Raw genomic sequence first — 26,598 nt, 5'->3', positions numbered from 1 at the left:
GGACGAGTTAGCCTGACCAGGACAGGGACCACGGTGGCTCTCCCGATCAACTTGAGAAAGCAAATTGCAAACGCTCTTGCTGCAACTTTTTCAAGAGATTACCGAGGCAGATTACAGAGACGTGATAGAGCAAATCAATGGGCTATTCCACGTTTAGGCATGCATGCAGGCAGCCATAACCAAAACCCTCCTCTCCCAAAACATAAAAATCTACTTACCGCGAGCACGATCCTCAGTTTCTTCCTCACCATCAACTTCCAGCTGCTGCGACTGGCTAGCCTCCTCCTGGCTTGAGAAGAGCTCCTGGCTGCATGTGTACTGGGACTCCGGGGAGTCTCCCTCCACGCCAGTAGCCTCACTGTCGCCGTCCTCTACAACCTCCCCCACTTCTCCCTGCTCTGAACTCTCCATCGTGCTCCTAGGATTTGCAGTGGGGTCACACCCAAGTATGGCATCCAGCTCCTGATAAAAACAGCAGGTCGTGGGGGCAGCTCCTGAGTGGCGATTTCCCTCACGAGCTTTGCAGTAAGCACTCCTCAGCTCTTTAATTTTGACCCTGCACTGCAACGCGTCCCGTTCATGGCCCCTTCTCATCAAGGACTGCGATATCTGCCCATAGGTATCATAATTTCTCCTTCTGGAGCACAGCTGTGCTTGCACAGCCTCCTCTCCCCAAACACTTATGAGGTCCTGCAGCTCTGCATTGGTCCAGGCTGGGGCTCGTTTGGTGCGTGGAGGCATGGTCGCTGAGTGATTGATTGATTAATTGCACTCCACACCTGGCGGAGCAAACAGGAAGGGGATTTTTAAAATTCCCAGGGCATTTAAAGGAGGGGTCAGGTGAGCCCAGGGCAGTGGAGTTTGCATGATTACCAGAGAGGCTTCTAAGATGCTGGGATACCTGCTTATGCCACGGAGGTCAATAAAAACGCTGGTGGGTGTCTACACTTGCTGACCAGTGCTGGATCCTCTACACCCGAGGCTCGACCGGGTGTACAGCCAGCGCTGCAACCAGGGAGTTGCAGCGCTGGCCGTGCTGTGCAAGTGTGTACACCACCTAAGTTGCAGCGCTGTAACCCCCTCACCAGCGCTGCAACTCTGTAGTGTAGACAAGGCCTTTCATTTTAATCCAATAAACCCTGAGCCAAAATGAGGCAGGTAGAGGCTATAGAGTGGGTGCTGGTAGTGTATTGATGAATTTCAAGGGACATTTTATGAAATCCATAATACAGATTTGTACTTAACTTGTTGAAGTCATAGAAGCCCTGAACTCCCTTGTTCCCACTCTTTTAAAGAATAACTCCTTTAAATCCGTTACCAGTTCAGCTTATTTGATCACTGTACCCTTTCCCTAGAGAGTACCTGCACTGGACATCTACTCCATATTTACATAATGAGTTGCAACATCATAGCTTTACTCCTGTTTCATGTTTGCCCCAACTAAGCCCCCCCAGAACCCACTGTGGGGACAGCAAACCTCCCCCGACACTTCATCTTGGACAGTCTCCCAGTGAGGGAAAATTCCTTCCCTGTACCTGGAGAAAGGAGTGACTACTGCAGTGCACACATCAGATTTTGACACAACCCGGTATGTCACCACTTCCAGTTGCTGCTCCGCCTGGTCCAGAAAAGAGGGTTTTTTCTGCACTGGAATGGACCTGTATAGTCCCTCTACTCTCTTCTGGTCATTGGGGGGGGGGGACAGAATGGGTTAGTGTCACCGCTGACCTGATCTGCAGCCATGTCACTTTCTGGCACTCTAGCCCTTGAAGGGGCACACACACCTTTTCCAATAAGCCAGACAGCGGCCACCACCACTTAATATGCTGTGAGGTCACTCTTCAAAAGAAGGTTAAGGAAGATTGCCTTTCCATTAATCCAGTCAGTTGGGCTAAGAATCTGCCAAAAGATTAAGCTGACTCATGCCTTTGTTTTAAGGAAGTATAGCTTGTCTATGTTGTGTGCATTAACCCACAGATAGGGTCTAAATTCTAGTGTGCACCAGTAGGTCATATACTAACTGGCTGTGTGGACCCTGCTGACCTGTACTAAACACTTGCACTAGAAAGCCCAGGGGGTGCCAGCAGAGTCCACATGGCTGGTTAGTGTGAAACATGCTGATGCACGCTAGAATTTACACCCAAGCCTGGTGCATACTAACCCATTGTGTAGACAAACTCTTTGAATGATTTCTTTGTAGCTTGCCACTTTAGAGTTCAACCTTAAGTTTCTCTATCATACAACCTATGTTTACTCCATTTATTTAGCTTATTTCCCCTTTACACTTTAATATAGTTCCTGCATTTTTTGGACACTTTTACACAGATGCAGACCTGATCATTCTTAAGTTAGGCACTTAGCAGTTCTGAAATAACACATTTTTAACCCAGCTAATCTTTAATTAATTAGATAACAGACTTGGGAGGTTTTAATATCTACTTGGGGAAATAGTAACACACAAAGCCCACACATATACACTCTTAACAGAAGGTTGGACAACTCGAGTGTCTCTGAATTCTTTGCTATGGCCTACTGCAGTTCCTGTTTGCCTAAAATCAAACCTGCTTTAGCATTCCTTATTAGTAATAAACTTCATTTATCATTTGACCAAATAATTATCCAGATCCAAACTCAAACCTGGCCCATGTTCCCTATAAGATGCAGCCAGTCTTCATTGATGATGGTTTAGGTCAGGAATGCTTCCAGAAATCTGCTGCAGCATAATCCTCCTTTGCTACTTTGGAGACTACAGAGAGGGTTATCTTTTGTATTGTAAAGAGAAGGTTTTTTCTTGGTGTTGATCTGTTTTAAAAGACATCTTTTTTATTAATTGAGTCATTTCAAGTTTCAGCACCTCCATAAGCTTGATTGATTTGTCTCTTTATATTAAAGATTCCTTCAGGCTTAAAGAGTTTTTCACTTTGTCTCTTCGTTTGAGGTTAGGATTCTCTATTTCATCCTTTCTTTCAACATGTTAAGGATTGGCATTCCAAAATCCTGACCTTTTCAAACAATTTTAGTCTTGATCAAAATACTGCAACTATAGTTATGAGATTGTAAATGTAGTGTCCCTTCATTCCAGTTGGTAATGGCTTGGTATTGTTTCCAATGTACCCATCTCAATAATTTGATTATCTTGTATTAGATAGTTTTAAATGTTTAAGCAGTGTTGTAATAGTAAAACATCATATTGGAGATTGCCATAGTTAAGACTTGGAAGTTTCTCTGCAAAATCCTGATATCCATCCATACGTTAATTTGTCAAAAATATTCTTTTCAAATTAGGCCCTTTCTATGCCCGATTTCAGCCTGTGGATTTTTGTTGACATTGAGGGAGCATGGGGAGGGCTTGTGGAAGTTCTTTGAAATACTACTTTGGAGTCCAAAAGCAAACAGATGTTTATCTCATCCATCTGTATTAAATTCTTTTTTTTTAAAGAATGTCTTAATGAAGAATTTCATAGCCAGTTTATGGCACTAGAGAGAGATACAGGAAACTATTACTTTTGCTTACAGATTTATGCTAAAATTATTTTACAGTAAATGAGTACATTAAAAATTAGACTAAAGCAATTAAATAAGGATTATTAAAATGTATTTGTTTTCATTCAGTTTTTCATGTACTTATTTTTTGTTGTTGCCAGGGTGAACAACTGCGTTGGATTCTCCAATTACAAATTTTTCCTTCTTTTCTTGGCTTATTCTCTACTGTACTGCCTTTTCATTGCTGCAACAGATTTACAGTATTTTATCAAATTCTGGACAGTAAGTACTTACCTTTAACCCATATTCTTATTTGTAAAGTGTATTCTGTAAATGTAAAAGCTCTCAGATCTTTATGTTCAGAGCTATGTATTTAGCAAGTGTATACATATATCTCCTTTTGAGTTGTAAAATATCAATATTTATAGTCACATTAATTCATTTGTTTAGTTTTTCATTTGTAGTCTATGTTCATAAAAAGTGTGAACTTTCCTCCCACAGACTACAGTCTTCTCTTAAAAATTGAGTTTTCCTGAGTGATATTATTATGTCAAACATTGTGATGTGGAAGAAAGTGAAGTGAATAGATTTTAGTTTCTGTGTGTCTTCACACTTTCAAGATGGTGACAATAAAATTGTTCAATGTATGAAGAGCGGAAAAGAGGCTATAAGAAATATTTAGCTCTGTAACATTTGGTCACTAAGCTACAAATTTAAGCTGGCCTCAGCAGCTGACTCTGATTTTGTGCTCTCATATGTGCCTTATCATAAGCACAAACAAAGGGTACATCGATACAGCAACTAGACACCTGTGGCTGGCCCGTGCCAGCCAATTCAGGCTCACGGGACTCAGGCTGCAGGGCTGTTTCATTGCAGTGTAGACTTATGGACTTTGGGTTGGAACCCAACTTCTGGGACCTTCCCACCTTGCAGGGTCCTAGAGCCATGGCTCCAACCCAAGCCCAGATGTCTACACAGCAATGAAACAGGCCCGCAGCATGAGCCCTGCTAGCCTGAGTAGGCTGGCATAGGCCAGCCACGGTTGCCTAGTTCCTGTGTAGACATACCCTAAGAGTCTTCAGCTGCAAAACTGAATGTGTTTTTGGATGTTAGGTAGGTTGACTTGCTTCCAAACAAGGCTGGCGGGTATATGGTGTTCAGTGGTAACAGAACACCACTAGTATATTTCAGGTGTAAGACCCATCATCCCATCAGCTGTGCACACATAACTTTCATTTAAGTCCGTGGGATATGCAAATCAACACATTTTAATGGTTACCAACCAATGAGAATCAACCCCACATTAGGAAGGTAACTAAAGTAATGCAAAACAAGATTAAACTCAAGGTTTCCAGCTTGTTGATTTTAATCATAATTAAAATTGGTGAAATAAATCACTTTGATTTAAATCAGTCCACTAGGCCTGCTTATGAAAATGTTCTGCTACTGTCATCTGACTGTACAACATAGAATATGCCCTTAGATTTGTAACAGTGCTGTTTTCTTTGTGTACTATAGATCAGTCATTCTGACAGGGTTAGTTTACAAGTTGGTTATTTTAAATATGAAAGGCTCTACTCTAAAAGCCACTTCAGTGTGTAATTGAGATTCAAATGTGTTTAAAGAACTTCTGTTGTTGTCAATATTTACAGTAACTCCTCACTTAACGTCTTCCCGGTTAACATTGTTTCGTTGTTAACGTTGCCGTTCTATTAGAGAACATGCTCGTTTAAAGTTGCACAGTGTTCCCTTATAAACGTTGTTTGGCCGCCTTCTTTGTCCTCTGCTTGCAGGATTCTCTGGAAGAGCAGCCCATCCTCATGAGGGCTTGGAACCAGGGTGGGCCGGCAGCCCCCATATCATCTCCCCTCCACCCCAGTGCAGTGCCTCCCACCCGCCAGCAACAGATCAGCACTTCGTGCCTCCTGCCTACCACAATCCACCGTTTGCAGCATTGAGGAACGCAGCGTGCTCGAGGGAAGGGGATGGAGTGGGGGTGGGCCTGGGGCAGAGCCGGGGATTGAGCACTCTCCAGCAAAGTCAGTGCCTGTGCTGGTACCTGAGTCGCAATAGGGGAAGCTGCCACTGCTGCTGCTCAAGGTGCTTCCTAGACTCATATGACACCTTCAGCCTCCTTGCCCACCTCATTGTCTGCAGCAGGTTGTGCCTGTGTGGGGTAAGGCAGGGACACCCTCCAACTACTATAGGTTTGTAAACACACTCCACGTGCACACTACTCCCCAGTGATTCACCATTGCTTTATGGCCTAGGTGCTGCCCTGCTCAGGAATAGAGCGCTATGCTGAGCACTTGCGGAGGTTTCGCCCAAGATCACCAGCTGCCTGCAAAGCAGCTGTGGTGGGTGCACAGTGGCGGCCCTGCCTTGCTGTCTTGCACCTGAATACACAACGTCCATCCACGCTCCCCCCCCCTTCGCAGGAGGGGGGTGAGAACTAAGGGGGCGGCAGCCCGCCCAAAGCAAGTTAATAGTATTCCAGCACCTACTTCGCTCTAGCAAGTGGGGAGAGGCAGTATAGGGATGCACAGAACCAATAAGGGAATTGTTTTACCATGAGTTTTCCAAATTCTTTTACTTTTAGTAGTTGGTTGATATTACAGACCCCAATCACTCCAGGCTGAAGGGAGTGAAGAGTAGCATGTGCCTGTGCTGTCCAGAGGATTATCACCCAGGATCACGAGTCAAAAACCTCCAGCAAGTGATAGTGGAGTTCCTAGCAGTAGGAAACCATTACTTTGGATACTAAATTAGACACTTTAAGGCATTTTGATGCAGGCAGGCATGTGGTAGACATTGGCATCACTCTTGGTCTTACTCCAACCATTGAGGAAAAATTTGGAGTAATGCCAACAAGATCAGGGCTAGTGCTCCGTGTGTAACACCTGTAGTGCTACTACAATAAGTCGATCAAGAAGTTATTAGGCAAAAAAAAGGAGCATCTTTTCTCAATGTGGATAGAGGATCAAAACCAACAAAACATACCTCTAAGTTTGCTAGTGATACAAGCTAAGACAAAAAGTTTGTATGACAATTTGAAGAGAAACCAAGGTGAAGGATCACAGACGGAGAAGTTCACGGCAAGTCGGGGATGGTTTGATCAATTCAAGAGATGCTTCCACCTGCATAATATCAAGATGCCCGGTGAGGCAGCTAGTGCTGATACTGCCGCAGCTAAAAAATCCCCAGACTATCTCAAGAAAATAATTGAGGAAGGTGGCTACTCCCCTAAGTAAGTCTTCAGTGTCAATGAAATGGGCCTCTATTGGAAGAGGATGCCTGAGCGGACTTACATTTCCCAAGAGAAGACAGCACCGAGATTTAAAGCAACTAAAGACCACCTAACCTTGCTTCTAGGTGGTTATGCTGCCAGAGACATGAAGATGAAACCTCTGACAATGTACCAATCCGAAACACCACAAGCTCTCAAGGGATTTTCAAAGGAACACCTTCCAGTCATTTGGAGATCCAATAAGAAGACATGGATAACTGGAGCTATTTTTTCAGAATGGCTGACTCTCCATGCTGTCCTTGCATAGAAGGAATACTCTGCCAAGGAAAATCTTGATTTCAAGAGTTTATTGCTTATTGATAATGCACTGGCTCATCCAGTCAACCTGGACGAGCTGTGCAAAAACGTCAACGTTGTCTTTCTGCCACCTAACACCACATCATTCATCCAACACAGGGACCAAGGATCCATTGCTGCATTTAAGGTGTTTTACTTATGCTGTGCTTTCAACCAGCTCATCAGAGACACCAATATGGAAGGCAAACCTATGAATCAGCAATTTTGGCATGACTACAACATCCTCAAGTGCATCAATAACATCAGTGAGTTCTGGGCTGAAGTTACTCACGCGTGCATGAATGGTATGTGGGGGAAGTTGCGGCCTGAATGTTTCAGTGACTTAAAAATGACTTTTTAAATGTTGTCCCCGCTGTCCTTGGCTTGGCCAAGAAAGCGGGTTTTGATGAGGGAGAGGAAGCCAACGTTACACAACTTCTGCAATCCCATGGAGGAGAACTAACCAGTGAAAGATCTGATGCAACTAGAGATGAGGAGAGCAATGGAAGAAGAGGGCCAAGAAGTAAAGGAAGAATCAACCCATTGGAATTTGACTGCCAAACATCTTTCTGAAGCTTTCCAAATAATCAAAGCTGGCTTGCAAATCCTTAGTGATGACGATCCTGACAAGGAACGCAGCTCCAAAGTGATTAGGGCAGTTGGTCATGTAATGACTTGCTTTAAAAAAATTTACCAAGGGAAATAAAAGGAAAGCAAAACAGCCATCTTTAGATGTGTTTTTTCGAGTTGGGAAAGTTCAGCAAGAGGAGCAACCAGATGATCCACCCTCTTCTACCGTCTGACTCCACCACTTCAACCAAGTTTCACAATCATCATTGCTATGTACAGTATTAAATTGTTTGTTTAAAACTTATACTGTATATGTATATGTCTTTTGTCTGGTGAAAAAAATTTCCCTGGAACCTACCCCTCCCCCCCATTTACATTAATTCTTAGGGGAAAATTGGATTAGCTTAACATCGTTTCGCTGAAAGTTGCATTTTTCAGGAATATAACTACAACATTAAGTGAGGAGTTGCTGTATATTTTCTCTCTTGAAAAGGCCAAGTTCTGCTCTAATTCATGCCCCTTGAAAGAACATGGGGGGGGGGGTAGAATGTGTCCCTTTCTCTCTAAAGGGACTACTTCTTTCCTGAAAGATGCTGGTTGCATAGGGGTGTGTGTGTCAGTGCAGAACTTGACCCAGATCTTGGCTGAGTGGTTATTATTAATATTGCTAAAGGAGTAGTTATTTTCCCTGCCTTAACGTTTTGGTTTTCTTTCCTTCTTTATAGACTGGACTTCCTGATACTCAAGCCAAGTTCCATATCATGTTTTTATTCTTTGCTGCAGCCATGTTTTCAGTCAGTTTATCCTCTCTTTTTGGTTATCATTGTTGGCTAGTCAGCAAAAATAAATCTACATTAGGTAAGTAATGTCACAGTCTACATTGCCATCAGTGAGTATTATTATCTTTGTGCTTATTCCAGTTATATCAACAGCTTGATACCACATAATGAATCACATACAAAAGGTGCATGTAAAGGCCACTTTGCTTTCTTAGTAGTAAATGAGTGCAGAGACTCAGGATGATGCTACCGCAGTCTAAAACCCTAACTATATTAAAAGTATAATCAGTTGCAGCATGGTTAAAACTGGTAGCCTGGATGAGGCCTAACTGTGTCTCCATTACCTGGTAACAGATTTGGCCACATCCATGTTTGGCAACATCCATAACTGCATCAGGGTCCCTGACTCCATAGTATTTGTAGCATAGATGGGTCCTAAAAGATGTGTCTTTGCTACATCCACAGTATGAGTTAGGAGTGTGGTTCCCCTGCTTGTGTATGTATGCTTGCACTAGCTGTCATCATAGCTTGTAGTGTAGACATAGCCTATGTGTTTCTCACCTTCACCCTCTGTTGTTAGTTCATTATTTCAGTCAGCAATATGATAGCAACAAGTTTCTAGATCTCTAAACTCTCTCTTGATGCACACTGAGTTTGAGGCAGGGGAGTGGAAGGATTAGATCTGGGTTTTTCCCCCCGCTAATGCAGATATTAACAGGACACTCTGACTAAGTATCAGTTGTAGGGGAGTCTGTGCATGCTTCAAGCCCATTCCTGATAGTGTTTCTCTTTCACAGTATCCCAGGAAATCTAACATCAGTTTAGAAAATAACAAGTGTGGGAAAGTGATTCAAATTGGTCATAATGAGAGAAGAAATATGAATCAGATTATTTAAAAGCCATTAATAAAATAAGTAGAATACTCATTTTTAATACAATAAACTGCACCCATCAAGATTTGTGAGTTCATAAACAAGCATATGCTATTTTAGTGTAAGGGAACTGGAATATAAAGCTATAAAAATTAGATATTTAATCAAACATAAATATATATTTACATTTCTTCTTCCCTACTTTACTTTGAGGTATATTCTTAATACATCGGCCCTGTCTATGTTACAGTTAAGATTATGCTGGCCACAACTTTAAGCATGGTTGTTACTAGTAGGATTCCAGTAGTTTCCCTAGGGAGCAAGGATATATTTTTCTCTTATTATAAGTTAGAACTAATTCATACATTTTCTGGATCACATTCAGCACTTCTTCAACTTGTAAGTTAATAGCCTAATAAAAAAGAAAATCTCTGCAGTGTCCCAGGAGGGCCTTGTGTACTGACAGTAAACTTTATACAAGGAAATGATTGGCTTGTTACGTAAGGCCAATAAGGGAAAGACCCAGCTATGGGAGTTATGTGGTGGAAAGAGAACTCCTGTGAATGTGCTCTGGATCAGACACACTGCAGCTCCTTGTGCTAGACTTAACTGTCGCTTCTCTTCCTATTGTTGGTGCAGTAATTTCCCTACACAACCCTAAAAGGGTAGAATGAAGATCTCAGGCCTTTATATAAAGGTCTGAGGAGTAAAAGTGGACTTCTCACATCCGTCCAGGTGTGTAAGGGAAACCAAATGCCAAAGGGGATGGCTCCTTTCCTTTTTCTCCCTTTGTAGTTGTTTGATTTGAGAATGGGTTGAAAAATTTCCTCAGTTAGGCCTTTTACCTTGCTGGACTCTGCTATGGGGCAGTTACATGGGGAGACCTCTTTACATCACACAACTCCCTGGCTAACTGAATCTGTCAGACAAGGGAAAACTTCTGCCTCCTCCCCAGCAGTAGGGCTTCTTCTCTAGATATGGCAATTGGGCACTAATGTCAGTGCCTTCACCTTTCAAAAGGAAGTAGTTTTGGGAGGCTGCACAATTCCTGAACTGGCATTATGCAGCCCCCACCGAAAGGAAATATTGCATAGCCAAAAAAGCCAATAAGCCTGTAGTTACCAGCATAATTATCTAAAGAATCAGTGGGTGTTAATTAAAAATGTATTTAGGCAGAAAATATGACAAACCTATCTCATTTTCCAGAGGCATTCAGAGCACCTATATTTCGCCATGGAACAGACAAGAATGGTTTTAGCTTGGGCTTCAGCAAAAATCTAAGACAGGTGTTTGGTGATGAGAAGAAATATTGGCTGCTCCCTGTATTTACAAGGTATGCTTGAAGAAAAATAATGTCTTTTAATATATGAGATATGGATATCAGAAAGTAGTCAGCAATACTTCTTTTACACCAAATCGTGAAATAAAGCAAGTGCTTTGAAATTAGGAATTTGTAAAATAAATATTTGAAGTATTGTTTGTTTTGCTTGTAGAAGTGCTACACTGATTCTAAACTTTTTCTCTGTAGTCTAGGAGATGGTTGCTCCTTCCCAACTTGTCTTGTTAACCAAGATCCTGAACAAGTTTCTACACCTGTTGGACTTAATTCAACAACTAAAAAGTATGTCTGTTTATATCTGCCTTAAGATTGTCATTTACCTGTCATACTGTGAATTTCTCCACTTTTCATTTGCTTATTATTTTTAGGCAGCTATCACTAATGCGGTCATATATATGTGCATTTTAAAAGTATCCTACTAACAAACAGAATTTAAGGCATCTATATCAAGTTCTTTTAATTCAGCTGATTTTTCAGTTTCAGACCTTCATCATTTTAAACCCAGCAAAGAAATCTCCCTAACATGCAGTATGAATAATACTGTTTAATGTGGGAGCAATACATTCTATTTCCTTTTTATCAGCTGTGTTTCTTGTCCCAGTTCAGCTGTTTCCCAATCCATTACTTTTGACAGTCTATCTAGCCACAACAAATTGTACTTTGAATAGCTACTAAAACAGTTAATTGGTGAGCCTGTTGGAGATATTCCCAAATTAAGTTCCAAGTTTTTCAGTATAGGGGCTCTTTCTTTTTGTTCTGTGCAGCATCTTGCACAATTGGGCCCCAATCTTGAGTGGTGCTTTTGGGGCAATGTGCAATACAAATGGTAAAATTCCAAAAAAAATCAGTGTGTTGACTTCTGTATTTATTCTTAGCCTTTACCAATGTGGGATTCCAGAATTGTCATTCTATGTCAGATTCACTCATATTTAGATGCCACTATCAATCCTAGTGATAGTACCTTTCACAGCTGCACTCATTTCAGAACTGGTATAAACTGATGTAAATGCCTCTTAACCTAGGTAGGTATGGTTACATAATAGTAGCTCATGTCTAACGTTGTGTACCACAATTTTTAGCAATTTCTTATGTAACTGTAAGTGTGCCTGATAATTTTTTTAATGTTGGCAGAGATCAGTAGAAGGCAATCAAGCTGCATTCAGTCAGTAATTCTAACATTCATGATAAATCCAAATAAAATTGTATTGCTTTATCATTAGACCAACCTGACCTACTATTTTGTTACACGACATGAAATGTTGTCTAGCTCTTCAACTTTAGAAAAATGGAAAAGCTTTTCTAAATATGTAGCAAATCTAATGGAAATCCTTTCTCTCTCTTTTACTCCTAATGTATGTATAAAACTCCTTGTTTTGGCTTTTATGTCCCTTGCAAGTGTACCTCATTTTGTGCCTTATCCTAAATGCGTGTGCTGTCCTTTTGTACTCCTCTTTAGCAATTTGTCCATGCTTCCACTTTTTCCAGGATTCTTTTTTGATTTTCAGGTCATTAAAGAGGTCCTGGTTGAGCTGTATTGGTTTCTTGCTATTCTTCCTTCTTTCCTTTGCACTGGGATAGTTTACTGTTGTGTCTTCAATATTGCCTCTTTGAAAAACAGCCAGTTCTCCTGAATTCCTTTTGCCATTAGATTTTCTTCCCGTGGAGCCTTACATACTACCAGTTCTCTGAGTTTGTTAAAGTCTGCTTTATTGAAATCCATTGTCCTTATTTTGCTGCTCTCACTCTTTCCTTCCTTTAGATTCATGAAATTTATCATTTCATGATCACTGTCTCCAAGTTGCCTTTTACCTTCAGATTCGCAGCCAATTCCTCTTTGTCCGAATCAAATAAAAAATTGCTGCTACCCAGGCACCTTCTGAAACAAGGAGTTGTCCCCAGTGCATCCCAAAAACTTATCTGGACATTTCCTGTTTTGCTGTATTACTTTTTAACAGATGACTGGGTAGTAAAGTCCCCCATATCTACCAGGTCTTTTGTTTTGGATATTTGTTACTTGTTCTAGAAATGCCTTATCCATCACCAGCTCCTGATTTGGTGGCCTTTCGTAGACCCCTACCAGGACATTACCCCTGTTTTTTTCCCCTCTTTTATCTTCACCAAGAGACTTTCAACTGGTTTGCCACTCACCTCCTTCTGGTACTCAGAACAAATTAATGTTTTTGATGTACAATGCAACATCTCCTGAACAAGTTATACCCTTCCATCCCAGTATTCCAGTCATAAGATTTATCTCATCAAGTGTCTGACGTGACTCCCTAGCATATTCAAACACTCATTAATCAGAACTGGATAAAAATCACTGAGTACACATTTGAGATCTTCTGCTTCCATGCTATTTCTACACAACAAGCAAACTAGTCAAATCAAAGTGATCTTACTTGAGAAATAAATTCACTGCTCCTCATGGCAAGAAACTCTTAACTTTTGCTGTTCTAAGACAGATTGTGTTGATCCAACTACCTACAACTCAGAACAGTTGTTCTTGCTGAGATTTTGCAGACACTATTGCTGAAGAAAAAAAAATGTATTTCAGCTCAACCACTGCCATGGCAAAAGGAATGCACTTGCTCTGCGAGGCAGATGACTAGGCTGAAGTATACTGTCAAATAAAGCAGTTGTATTTTAATTCTATAATATTTTCTCCAATAAAAACTTTATTTTTACCTGATTATTTTTTTAGAATTATTACCTACAAAAAACAGTACTAGTTAAAAGGCTAATCAAGGAAGCGTGGGTATATTATTTCTAGCATAGGGTATTTATGGCACTTCATACATATAAAAGGAGTAGATATTGATTTAATTATAATGCCTAGTTAATTAGGTATGCATCTTTCATTAATAACAAATACTGCTCATATAATTCTTTTTGCACCATGATGGAAAGCAAGAAAATAGGTGACCATAGGAAGTGGACTAGATTGGGCAGAGATCCTCTTCTCTTTGTTCTCCATGGGTACATCTGCACAGCAGCTGGGAGGTATAACTCCTATCTTAGGTAGACATATATGCGCTAGCTCTGCTAGAGCTAGCACTTAAGAACAGCAGTGTGGCCGCAGCAGGTTGGGTGCCATCTCGGGCTAGCTGCACAACTACGGTCCTGTCTTAGCCCCGGGTACGTATTTGGCACTAACCCAAGCTGTTGCCTGTACCGTCATGGTCCCACTGCTAGTTTTGGGACTAGTTCAAGCAGAGCTAGCTTGTGTACATATACCCAAGTTGGGAATTATACCTCCCAGCTAGTGTGCAGACATACTCTATGAGGTTGGGGCACAGAGGATGTAGAATGCTAGTAGCACGTTTGCTGTTAGATTGGGGCTGCTGGTATAAGGAGCATCGGTTACAATTAACTGAAGCTGGCAACTGGCATTTTTTTCAGCTATAAATAAAATGTGATCTTTATTTTGAACTCACTCTCTTTAGGTGGGTTTGGAATTAGTAAAAACATGTTAACCAGTCCCTAACATTTACCAAAGAACAAAGTTAAAATGTAAGTTAAATGTTTCTCTGTTGTGTTTTAAACAATTACATTTTAGATTATACTCTGTCTGTGTGACAGAACTAAAATTTAGCCTGTATTAGAAGGAAGGTTTGTATTAGAATAAAAGATTCAGCAGAAAACAACCAACGTAAGATTTTTGTAAGACAGTTACATGAGCAGTTGTTTAAATGGTATTGGTATTGTAATGGTCTTGGTATTAACTAAAAGTTAATCTGTTTTATTTTTATTTTCTTTTAATTGCATATTAGCGAGAGTCACCTTTTTCCACCAAAGACATTACGAGATTCCCAGAGCCACCTTCTTACTGATACTCAGTCTTGGACGGAAAGTAGTGCAAATACCGAAAAGGGCAAAGTTGGTAAGAGATCAATTTGTTACACCCATAGAATTTTAATGTAAATTCTTGTTGGAAAGATGTAATCTGAAAATGGCTGAAGACTTCTCTCTTAATTTGATGTAGATATAAGGAGAGAGAGAATTTATTGTTACAAAGTATAATATTTAGGGTGCATGTTTGTAAAATGTCCCTTGCATGTTTAAGCCCTCTTATACTTCTAACTATTAATGAGCCTGATGGTGAAAGATATTGAATACCTGCAAGTCTCACAAAGGATAATATGAATTGCAGCTGTTCACTGGCTCTCAAGATCAATCCCAACATTTTTTAATCAGAGAGGTAATCGTTATAGGTAATCACTTGTTCCAAAATGTGATGGCACCTTCGTGACTATTGCAGCTAGTGGATGTTGTATAGTTATACATGTTTTTCAGTACTTACACACAGTGGACCATGAAACAAAACTAGGAGAAGATTTGCAACCAAATATAATGCTGTTTTGATTAATATATTTTAAAAATAATATACAACACTTTTTCTTTACAACATTATTTTTTCCAGTCCCCAAAGGTATGAGCAATCCTGGACTAACCGTGGAAAATGAAACCTAGTCACTGTTAATGGAAGCATCTAAATATTCAAGGAAAGGTAAGATAGTATTTTCTATGTTTTATTTGCCACTCTGCTATTAAACTCCTTCCGAGGTGCTTCTGCACAATAGAAAAGTTATTAAAAATATGCTTGGCAGTTATGCTTCTATTCTCACTTGTTCAGCATTTTTGCTTTTTCCAATTTAATTTTGTTTCTGCCTCAGACATGGAAACAATTTCTCCTGCTTATCCTAAAACACAGATTTCTTGATTGAACAATACTTTTTCTAAATAATTAACTTAATCTTTACAGCACTCTTTAGATGTAGGCATGTAAGTATTATTATTGCCATTGTCTAGTAGGAAGACAGACATGGAAGTTGTGACTTAGCCAAGGCCATACAGCAACTCAGTGCCAAAGCTAGGATTCAGATTAAAGAATTTGTGACTCTTATCCCTGAACTCAATCCACGAGATCAGTGCTAATGTGTTATAGTATTTTGGATCAAGAGAAGTAGGCAGAGACCTAGAAAATAATTTCAGTGGTACAACTTGAAATAAATGAACTTGTACTTTTGTTCTTTCATGCCAGAAAGAAACAACCAATTCCCATTAATCATTAGAAATAATGGAGACTGTAGACATCTATATCATATTATCAGACTCTTTGTTGGGTTGTGATTGAAAGCTTTTACTTTCTGAAGGCTGTTCAGCGACTTCTGTGAATTAAGTTATTTATTTTTTATTTATTTAGATTTAAAATTATAAAAATATGTGTGTGATGGATTCGGTTACAGAGACCCCCTTGGGACTATCACCTGATGTGCTGAAACTATCTCTGAGCCCGTTTTCTTTGATGGCTTAGGACTCCAGAACCCTGTCTTGTTGAGCCAGACACGCTAGCTTGCTGCAGCACAGACCCAAGATCTGAACCAGGCCCCCAAAACTGCAGACTTAACAAAGTACTCCTGTCTCTAGCACCCAGCTCCCAATAGGATCCAAACCCCAAGTAAATCTGTTTTACTCTTGTAAAGCTTATACAGGGTAAATTCATAAATTGTCCGCCTTCTGTAACACTGATAGAGAGATATGCACAGCTGTTTGCTCCTCCACCCTGGGTTAATTAATAAACAAAAGTGATTTTATTAAGTATAAAAAGTAGGATTTAAATGGTTTCAAGTAATAATAGGCAGAACAAAGTAAGTCATCAAGCAAAATAAAACAAAAACACGCAAGTCTAAGCCTAAGGCCTGGGATACACAAGCGGGGGGGTTTCCAATTAAGATATGCAACTTCAGCTACGCTATTCGTGTAGCTGAAATCAAAGTAGCTTAATTCAACTTACCTGGCCATCTTCATGGCGGCAAATCGACTGCCGTGGCTCCCCCGTCTACTCCATTTACTCCTCCTGCCAATTAAATGGCTATGCAGGTGTGTCAGAGAGAAGGCTTTGGATTCTTTGACCATGGGATGGCCGTCCAGGCCAATGGGGGCGGTGGGAAGCATCGCAGGTGGCGGCTTCCAGCCACCCCCATTGGCCTGGGACGGCAAACTGGCCAGTAGGAGCCGCGATTGGCCAAACCTGCCGACATGGCAGGTAAATAAACTAGCCTGGCCTGCCAGGGTCCTTAGCCTGGCGAGCTGCTTGCCAGAAGTTGCCAACCCCTGGTGTATGGGCACTGAAGATAACTTGCTGATCGTCCTGCTTTCTCAGTATGAGACAGGAGTCCTCCTGCTCATGCTTCCTCCTGGTATCCCATTTCCCCACTTACCTCAGGGCTTTGGTCTCCTTCCTCCAGTGAACCTAGTTTAAAGCCCTCCTCACTAGATTAGCTAGCCTGCTTGCAAAGATGTTCTTCCCTCTCTTCGTTAGGTGGAGCCCGTCTCTGCCTAGTACTCTGCCTTCTTGGAACACCATCCCATGGTCAAAGAATCCAAAGCCTTCTCTCTGAAACCACCTGCATAGCCATTCATTTATTTCCACGATTCGATGGTCTCTACCTAGGCCTTTTCCTTCCAAGATGGATGAGAACACCACTTGCGCCTCCAACTCCTTTATCCTTCTTCCCAGAGCCACGTAGTCTGCAGTGATCTGCTCAAGGTCATTCTTGGCAGTATCATTGGTGCCCACATGGAGCAGCAGGAAGGGGTAACGATCTGAGGGCTTGATGAGTCTCGGCAGTCTCTCATCACATCGTGAATCCTAGCTCCTGGCAAGCAGCAGACCTCTCGGTTTTCCCAGTTGGGGCGGCAGATAAATGACTCAGTCCCCCTGAGGAGGGAGTCCCCAACCACCACCACCCGCTCCTTCTCTTGGGAGTGATGGTCGTGGAACCCCCATCCCTAGGACAGTGTATCTCATGCCTTCCAATTGGTGGAGTCTCCTTCTGCTCCTTTCCCTCAGATATATCATCTAGTCCACTCTCTGCATTAATACCTGTCGAGAGAACATGAAAATGGTTGCTCACCTGTATCTGCATTGCTGGTACATGGACACTCCTCTTTCTTCTTCTGGAGGTCACATGCTGCCAAGTACATACATACAAATAGGATGAACACACTCAGTAGATCATAAGCTTTGTAATGATACTTTACAAGAGACCTTTTGCATGAAGCATATTCCAGTTACATCATATTCACACTTATAAACCATAAAACATATAGAGTGCAACGTCACAATGTCTACCCAAGGCTCTGGGCACTATAACACTTTCACTAACTATACAACATGATGAAATCACTGCAGCATTGAAATCACCATTCCAAGAGAATCTCAGACACCTACAGAAATTCATTTCCACCCCTTGTCATTATAGGAAGCATAGCCTCAGCCCTCTCCAAAACCCTCTCAAAAAGTTGTTGAGGGATACATTCTTCAAATGACATGCGAGCACCCTGTTGAACCTAGTCTTATCTTAGCAAAACAATAGCTGTCATGGAAAAATAACCACCTTACTCACCTCAGTTAGTGATGCATGTCATTGTGTGCCTGGGACCATTTACATGCTGATATTTAGCAACGCAGCCTAGGAAACAGTGGAGACACTTTTTTTTTTTTTTTTTTTTTTTTTTTTTTTTTTTAAAGTTTGGGGTCATATTATGGAACTCCATAAAATGACTTCTCAAATCATCTGTAGAATAACCACTAACGTGACAAATCACTAGTCATAATCAGAGTTCCTGGTTATTTTTATAATACCTTATGAAACACAGTTTTTAACTTGGCAGCTCTCAAGGTTCTCATTGAAATTGTTTGACTATTATCTCATCCACCCACTTGAATGCAAAATCCCAAAATTCATGGATATTTTCCATTAAAATAAAGGAATCCATTGCTCTAAATGACTCAGTCCCCCTGGCTGTAGTCAGAAAAAATGGAGTATAACAATGGCCATGGCAATTATCAATATACATGCTCATGTATTAAGCTTTCAAAGCTCCTATTACAAAATTAAAATTATGAAGAAATATATTTTTATTGAGTGAATAATGCTTAATGAATAATTTGAAAAATGTAACCTCTTTCCTATTTGCATATTATCTGAGTAGCATATACATTTTTTTGTTTATATATTATTTGCCTTGTTCTAATGAATATCTTCTATGAATAATTATTAGACTGTACACTGTTTGTAAGCAGTCCTGAAAGTATTCAAAATTTGAACTGTTAGTTTTGATTGGACACATAGCCTGCATGCTATTGTTTCTGTCCCTGATTTGATGAATAACTTGGAATCAGATTTCTGGTCTGAATACTTGTATGTCTTGCTTTTTGTGAGTATTTGCTTAAAAATCACTATGCCTGTGAGGTGGTTTGGGGGTTTTTTTCTTTCTTTTTTTAAACAAGTAAAGTTACTCATACAAGTATTCATGGAACGCTAACACAAAAGAATCTGAACACAGCTTGTGTAATTTCAATATTTTATTCAACTCTTTCTGAAAACTTTTTGGAGGTATTTTCCTAGGACTAATATTTCTGTTACTTACATAACTGAATTTGAATTTACTAAGTTCTTTCATGTATGTTATATAAACTTTTCTGAGTTGGATTATGCCTGTAAAAGTTCATAGAGAAACAGCGAAAAGTTACATTCACTCAGTTATATTGATAGTAATGAAGAATGAATTTCTCTCTCCAGAGCACCATTATAGTGGCAGCACAACACCACACTTCTGATACTGTGCTACAAGCTTGTTTGCACCGCTGTTAGGGGTAGGAGTTCAGACTATATAGTCATTCACCGGTGTGTATACTGAGACTGACAACAATGGTTCATTTTAGTACCACTTGTAATAGTTGTTCTTATGAGGCACATACCTGTCAGAACTGAACTTAGATTACCAACTAATTTCACATAGTAGTTGGCGATAGAATACCCACAAGATGATCACAACTTTTGATCACTACCAGCCTAAAATGGATTGATTTGAAGGCAGCTCTATTGCCAATCCCCGATCTAAACTGCTTAAATGTTCCATTATAAGTTGTCTTTTCCTGTAAAAGTTATTGCAACAAATGTCATTAAATTGCTAAGTGTGCCTTTGTTTCTTAAATATTATTGGGGTTTTATGCTTTCTCTTCCAGTTCAAGGTAAAGCTGCTGATGAAAGGAAGATACATTCTTCCAAAAATCAGCCCCCATCAGCCAGCTGTTCCTGTCTGCTCCTGTGTGGATATACTCAGAAGAAATTGACAGCTGATTAGCTGTTGCCATGTCCATTGCTTGAAACATAAGACATACTGATATTTTTGAACTATATTAAGAATGTTTCAACATACACAAATTACTGATAAAATGCTAAAGGACGTTTCTGAGTATTATGAGAGGAGAAAGGGAGAATCCTTTCATTAGGATTAGTGGGACAAAATTTACTATTGTGAACATTCTAGGGCTAGTTTTTACTTCGGTATTCTGATAGCACAAGAAAATGTAAACTCCTTACATATAGCCTATCCATGCTTTTACATGAGTTTTGAATCTTGATATTATTTATGATTTTCAATAGCCGTAATTAGGTTATTGGGGGAAAAAAATGATACATTTTGTGCTCCTGGTTTTATCCATGGAAAAGCATTATCAGCATTGATTTTTGGTGATTGAGTGGCTTACTGGTTGGTCAGGTACCATATTTTGATTTCAGATTCTGACCGAGTCAGCTAATTTATTATTTAAAATCAACCTAAGTGAAATAGGTTGGATCATCTTAGGCTATTTTGGTAGACTTGATTGCAGATAGTATCTCCCCTTCCCCTATACTGATATGACTGCTGGATTGTAAACACTTGATTGCTGAAATAACCTCTCACTTAACTGAATTGTGTGCTTACAGTTCAGGTTAATCTTCATTCTTAGTAGAGGAGTAAGAAGAGGCCCATATTTGAAATGGACTGTGTGTGTAAATGGAAGTTAGGAAGTTACAGCTGCACAGGATGATTTCTGTGAAATTGGGATTGTTGTGATACAGCTTCTTAGTTTGGGCTAGCACCTCTTTAGAAAAATAAAATGTGTGGACTTCATGTTACTTAGAAACATTTTGACCAAAAATGCTTAATCTAACTTGTGGACTTTGAGAAGTACATGGCCCAAGAACATTAATATACTTCTCATGGCTTGGTAATCATTACAGACTAATTATTGAACGTAAGCTCTTTCCTTTCTCTGTTGTATTTAAAATGTTGCAACTTAATGATGTACCTACAAAGAGACTGTCATTGTCATAACAACATGTAGTATTTGCCCTATTACAGGGACACTGGACATCTGATCACTCACATCAAAAACCCAAACTTGTTTCCCATAGAAAACCTTTTTACAGTGAAAGTAGGAAGGTGATGTGTACATATTCAATCAGATATTGAATTTCATAGGATCAAAGTTTACCAGCCAGATTTAAAAAAAAAAAAAGTGTATTGCTAGTTTCTGAAACCAAGGAAGTTTCAGTGACACAAATCTTACTCTGTCTTGTACCTTTATATGCACTACACTTATGGTATTACAGAATGTTTACACAAAATGCAAAGTATGTTAATTGCAAAACCATTTTAAAATTTAACTTTCGTGGGCTAGCTAGAAAAATTAAAATAGGGATCTTTAAAATTGCACTTAAGACTATGGGATCAGGGAACAGTTGAGAAGCACATAGGGAATTCAGCTCTCAAAACTCAGTTGATGATCAGATTGGATCACAGGATCATATAAAACAGAAAGATAAAGTACAGGATATAGAACTGATCTTTATTATTCTTTCTGCATTTGTAATAGCAGGAAAGTAAATCTTTAAGAAACAAGAAATGTTCAGAGCACAGGGAACTGGAGTGAATTACTGTTAATAGAATTTTTTTGTTTCCAGTAAAACATTATTACCACCTCTTTTACAGCCAAGTAATTCTAGATCATTGGTTCAAAATTGTTCTCCTGGGATGGTTTTAACCATTATAACTTTTAGATGAGAATTTTTCATCTGAAATGGACCAATGTCTAAGTGGAAAAGTGTTCAGCAGGTATCATTTTAATGCTTTTTTATTATGATTTTTTCCTTAAATTTTCTCATCTGAAGACATCTCTTATAGATTCCGTTACCAGAAGTGCCAGAATATGATCTATAGATATGGAACATTTTTAAACTAGGCTTTGAGGGTAACACTGTTTACGTGATACATGTAAACATTTTGCAACCCAGGATTTCCATAGCACACTGCTTGTTTCCTCACTGTTACTCTTTCAGGAGTTTACTTTGTATCAGTGTTTATTTAAAAGTTGGTAACCGTCAACATGATCAAAGAGATGGGGTGGAGAGAGAACTAAATACTTCAATTTTTTATGCTTTCATAATCTGTATATTTGTTTGTAAGTAATTATTCAGCTGCAGTGTTGTCTGTCAAAATCACGAGTGTGCATTAAAAATATATACATATGAAGTGACGTCCAACTTCTTAAAAATTAGCTTTAATGTAAGTTTAATGTAATACTCTGTTACTGCAGAAGTGTCTTTGCAGTAAAGTTCATACCATAAGGGGCTCCCTCTAAATCTAGATCTGCTTCCTCCTCTGACCTATAAAAAGAGCTCTCAGTGGGGTTGGGATCTGTGCAGGGGAAGTAAGTAGAATGTGAGCCGCTCTCTTGGGTGGGTTGGGAACAGCTCTTCTCTAGCCTTGCAGAAATAAGGGTTAAAGAGTAATACAGCCTCCGAGTGGTTCCTAGAGCATCTGTGACCAGCTGTAATCTCTGGAGCAGCTCTCACTCTAGGGAGGAAGGGGTAGAGGTGGTAGGCCTCCATGTGCATACATGGGTATCGTGTGTGATCACTAAGGTCTGTTTTATGTGCAGAGGCAAATCCCCACATGCCTGTCACAATAATTTGAGAGGGGAATCATTGTGGAGTTCCTACCAACACCACCTACCGCAGATTCTATGGTAGGATAAAACTGTCTGGGCCCTCATTAAATTATTATTCCAGACTTGTGTTTGAGCACTCTGCAAGCTTTATACATTAGGGAAAATAGCTTCTTATCAAAGCCCTGTGGTTCAGCTGCTATGGTGTTACAATGCAAATGTGAGATTCTTTCGGGGGGGAAACAACAACTCAAGACTGAGACTGTAACACTGGGAATTGTCAATTACATTGATTCTTTTGATCAGCATAAACTTGCTGGCCACTTGACTGCACTCTAACATGTGTGAGACTTGTATTTTTTTTAATGTAAGAACACAAACCTTTATATTTATTGTACCAGCAACTGCTGCTTGTTGCCTAATTCCTGTTAATTATGGCCCCAATCTTGGGATGCACAGACATACACCTGCACCCAGACAGACACCAACTTCAGTGGGATTCTGGGTGGACCTGAGTGTCCCCCCATTTGGTCCAGGATCTATAATTAAGTCAGAATGAATTTCCCCATAGGTGTGCAGATAATTTGTATGAATTACACTTACTGGACACTCAAGTCTATTTAACAAAATTTATTCATTAAAAAATAGGCTAAAATAAGTAAACTATACATCTGCTGGTGCATAAGTCTACATAGCTTTTGAACCCAAATTGTGTAACTGAAATATTTTATTGTAATTTAGAAATCTTTCTCCAGAGAGAGATGAAAATTGCAAACTTAAATGTTGAGTTCCACCCATTTACTCATTTTGTAGTTGTAGACCAGGTGCAGCTACTTTGCTGCTAATGCCCATTTAGAATTTTTATTCAGACACGTCTTTATGGACATCGCGCTACAAATGAAGTGGTCTGACACTGTCAATACCAGTGTTAGGGCATCACTTGAATATTAGGTGTTAAACAATGAAAACTAGTCATGTCTCCACTATCAATACAACGGTAAAAAATTTTTCAAGTGTCTTTTTTGAAGTTTGTCTAGACAAAAATCAAACGCTGACAGCTAGGGTGAATGAAGAACATGGGATGTTTCTATCAGGGCTTGTTTTAGAGCATGGCTCTATTTAATGTAGCACACTATTTTGAGTGATTGTCTTTTACTCCATAATGTGTTCAAGACAGCAGTATCATGCTCTCCCTTCCTAATGGTCAGTATAATATGTGTGGGTTAAAAATCTTTTTGTAGCTTTTTTTATTTTGTCCATCTCAACCCACAGTTAGGGTATTAAATTAGTCCCATTAGTTTAGGAGGAAGCTTCTGTTGGCCAACTAACCACTTGGGTACAAGCCATCCCATTGCATAAACTGTAAGTGGTGTTAGGCTGCAAAATACAGAATTTTGGCAGATATTAGGAGTGAAAGCTCCTGCAGCTCCCATTTGAAAAGTAGTAGCTGAGGCTCTAGGTTACAGTAATACTGTGTATGAAATAAATGATAAACTGCATAACAAGAGAATGAATTGTTGAGAGGAAGAAACAATGGACCCAACTTTGTTCTGTTACATAATGTTGCCATTGTTTCTATATAGCTAGTCTACAGCTGTAAGTGAGATCAGACTTTGGCCCACTATCTCACTGCTTCAGCTATGAGCCCAATGTGGTGTTTTATATGCAACACACCTAACTAGGTACCAAATGGATTGAGGATGTGACGTGCTGCTTTAGATTATCACCTCTAAGAAGCATTTATAATATACAGGACAATTTCACGGAGGGGGTGGGAATTCTCACTTTACTGACTGATGCTCTCCCCTTGCTTCTTGCTCTTAGTACAGTCTTGAAGGAAGTTGGAGAACAGGGTGCACATTAGGTATGTCTTTAACTCCCTGTTATGGCATTTTGCCTCCCCTTTTACGGTTGGTAACAAAACACCCTACAAGCTGTCCAAGAAAAATCAATCTCCAAGAGCTCTATTTCAAACCAATTTGGATATTCTGTCTTAGTTGTTCTGGAACACTGGTCACTAAGTATGCATTGCTGAGAAGTGTATATAACTAGTGATGTTGCACAAATCCTGGAGGAGCTTGTTGCTTTTGTTTTGTACTCTGTAAACAGTATTATGTATTTTTGTATCATGTTAACTTGCTGCTGGAAAAAAATTAAACTGATTTGGCTTATGCAAGAGATCAGCCATTTGTTTTTAGAATGTGAAGTATGAAAACATCAGTATTCAAAGTGTTGAACCTGCCTCATCTTATAACAGCAGCTTACACGGCCATGAGGGAAGCTCAGTACAGGATCAGAGGTGAAGAGCAAGCCTGAGCTCATCCACCAGAGGGCGAAGTGCCATTTGATTCATTTCTGTGCTGACACGTATTGTAGGAGAAGGAGGCAGAAAGATAAAGCTGAAGCTGTATGTCAGATTAGTGGCCCAATTAATGTAACAACTCATGTCTCCATAGTCCTCTGCACTAGAGTATGCTGCCTCCTTGAAGTTTTCAGCGCTGCCACTGTAGAAACATGAACTTTCTAGAGCCATAGTGACATCGTTCAGTGATGTAATCCAATTCCATGCCCACACAGTCAAGGGTTATTTCAAACACAGTGGAAAACAATGAATATAAAAAGCTCTTCTCTGTAGTTGCCTATGCAATTACACTAGAACTCAATACTCAAACTTGTTGATGTGACAAACTACAAAAATAGGGAACATCTGTGTTCTGCTGTCCCCTGAACTATAATTGACAGTATAATAAACTATGGAAGTTGTTTTTAGGGATGGTTATTATCAGTGTGAATTAAATCTAGAACTTTTTTGAGTTTTCCTTTTAAACTAATGTATAACCCTAAATAGCCAGTAAGTCATCAGTAGCATTGGAACTCAACACCCTCAGATCCCAAACACATACTCTAAGTCTAGTAGGGGTAATCCCCCTCCCCCTGGACCAGTCACTACTGAGGGATTGAACCCATGGCTGGGGGTTGTACAGCTGTTGAATTCTGTAAGATTTTTGGGGTTCTCTGTCTACACCTGGAAGAGGAGTGATGAGTGTCAGGATTCAAAGTTTTTGAACTTTGAATTCAAAAAGAGGAACATGATTCAAAATGCTGAATGTACTGCAAAATTCAGGCCACTTACAAGTCTATACCGGTTAGTACAGTAAGCAGTTCTTGTGCTGATAAACCAATAAGCAGACATTTCAAGGGGGAAAGCTTTTTTTTCTACCTGCATAGCACTTAAGCTTTCATACACTGTATCATTTCTTAACCTAGACTCCCTTTCTGGGATGACAACTCCCCCAACCATGATGGTGCAGGAAGACTGTACAAACTCCATTAATAAAAATAAACATGCTTTTAAGATTATGGAGATAGTCCAAAGGCTTTTCTGGGTCTGAGCATGGTGAAGAGAGCTGACTATTCAGTAAAAGAGAAGTGCTGCCTTCCAACCAAAAAGCAAGCCCAAAGAAGGTCCAACATTCCCTTTTTGACCAGAGGCTGCCTTTCACTTGCATGCTAGGTATTGTGCCACAGCATGCTGTCATTGTATCTGCCTGGTTTTGTACCTAAGTGCTTGGTAACAGGTAGCAGACCTTAATCCAGGTTCTCCTTTGATAAGGGCAGCATACCTAGAGCTCAGTAGCTGCCATTCTACTTAAGTAAAGTGGAATCCGGTTAGCTCAGTGGAGTAAATATTTGGCTAGCCAGTACTAATTCAAATGCAGCTCAACTCAGGGGCCCTAGGGATTAATCATCACACACACTTCCCCCTCCACAAACATGTTGGCTATGTGCATGGTGGATGACTGACAGTATTACAGTGATCATGAATTTGCCGCTGACTCTGAAGGCTGTACTTACCTTCGTGTAAGAGAATTTCTTCAGAATAAGGCTGAGAGGTACAAAAGCAAACCTATTGAACAGATCCCACTATCCACCTACAGAGGCTAGGAAATTACCGTATCCCTCATGTACAAAGTATGTACAGTAGGTGAAATTGCACATGCATTATGTTAGCCTGCTGCATTACCAAATCCTATTCTCCTAGTCCACGTTTCCTTCCACAAAGCTGACTTAGTGAACCCCTCACGTATTTTACAGCACTGTGCCAGTAACAGGTCCAGTATAGCTAACGTGAGGTGGATGGAATTTCACTGTATCTCCCCCACCAGTAGCACTGTTTTGTGGAGGGATGT

General features: G+C 40.0%; 1 protein-coding gene across 2 annotated transcripts in view; it reads left to right on the top strand.

The window, feature by feature from the left end:
* ZDHHC2 (zinc finger DHHC-type palmitoyltransferase 2) overlaps window positions 1-24,584 on the top strand; it is a 59,843-nt gene extending 35,259 nt beyond the window's left edge. For both annotated transcript variants that reach the window (XM_050947876.1, XM_050947875.1), the window contains 7 exons: window positions 3,645-3,765; window positions 8,362-8,494; window positions 10,494-10,620; window positions 10,816-10,908; window positions 14,397-14,506; window positions 15,047-15,133; window positions 19,661-24,584. In XM_050947876.1, coding sequence (XP_050803833.1) covers window positions 3,645-3,765; window positions 8,362-8,494; window positions 10,494-10,620; window positions 10,816-10,908; window positions 14,397-14,506; window positions 15,047-15,096 — 634 coding nt within the window. In that variant the 3' untranslated portion in view covers window positions 15,097-15,133; window positions 19,661-24,584. The remainder of the gene's footprint in view (window positions 1-3,644; window positions 3,766-8,361; window positions 8,495-10,493; window positions 10,621-10,815; window positions 10,909-14,396; window positions 14,507-15,046; window positions 15,134-19,660) is intronic.
* Window positions 24,585-26,598: the final 2,014 nt, after the last annotated feature.

Source organism: Gopherus flavomarginatus, chromosome 3 (assembly GCF_025201925.1).
Source record: "Gopherus flavomarginatus isolate rGopFla2 chromosome 3, rGopFla2.mat.asm, whole genome shotgun sequence".
In the NCBI taxonomy this organism is placed as follows: Eukaryota; Metazoa; Chordata; order Testudines; family Testudinidae; genus Gopherus; species Gopherus flavomarginatus.
The sequence above is the reverse complement of the archived record's forward strand: the minus strand, read 5'-3'. Positions and strand labels throughout refer to the sequence as shown.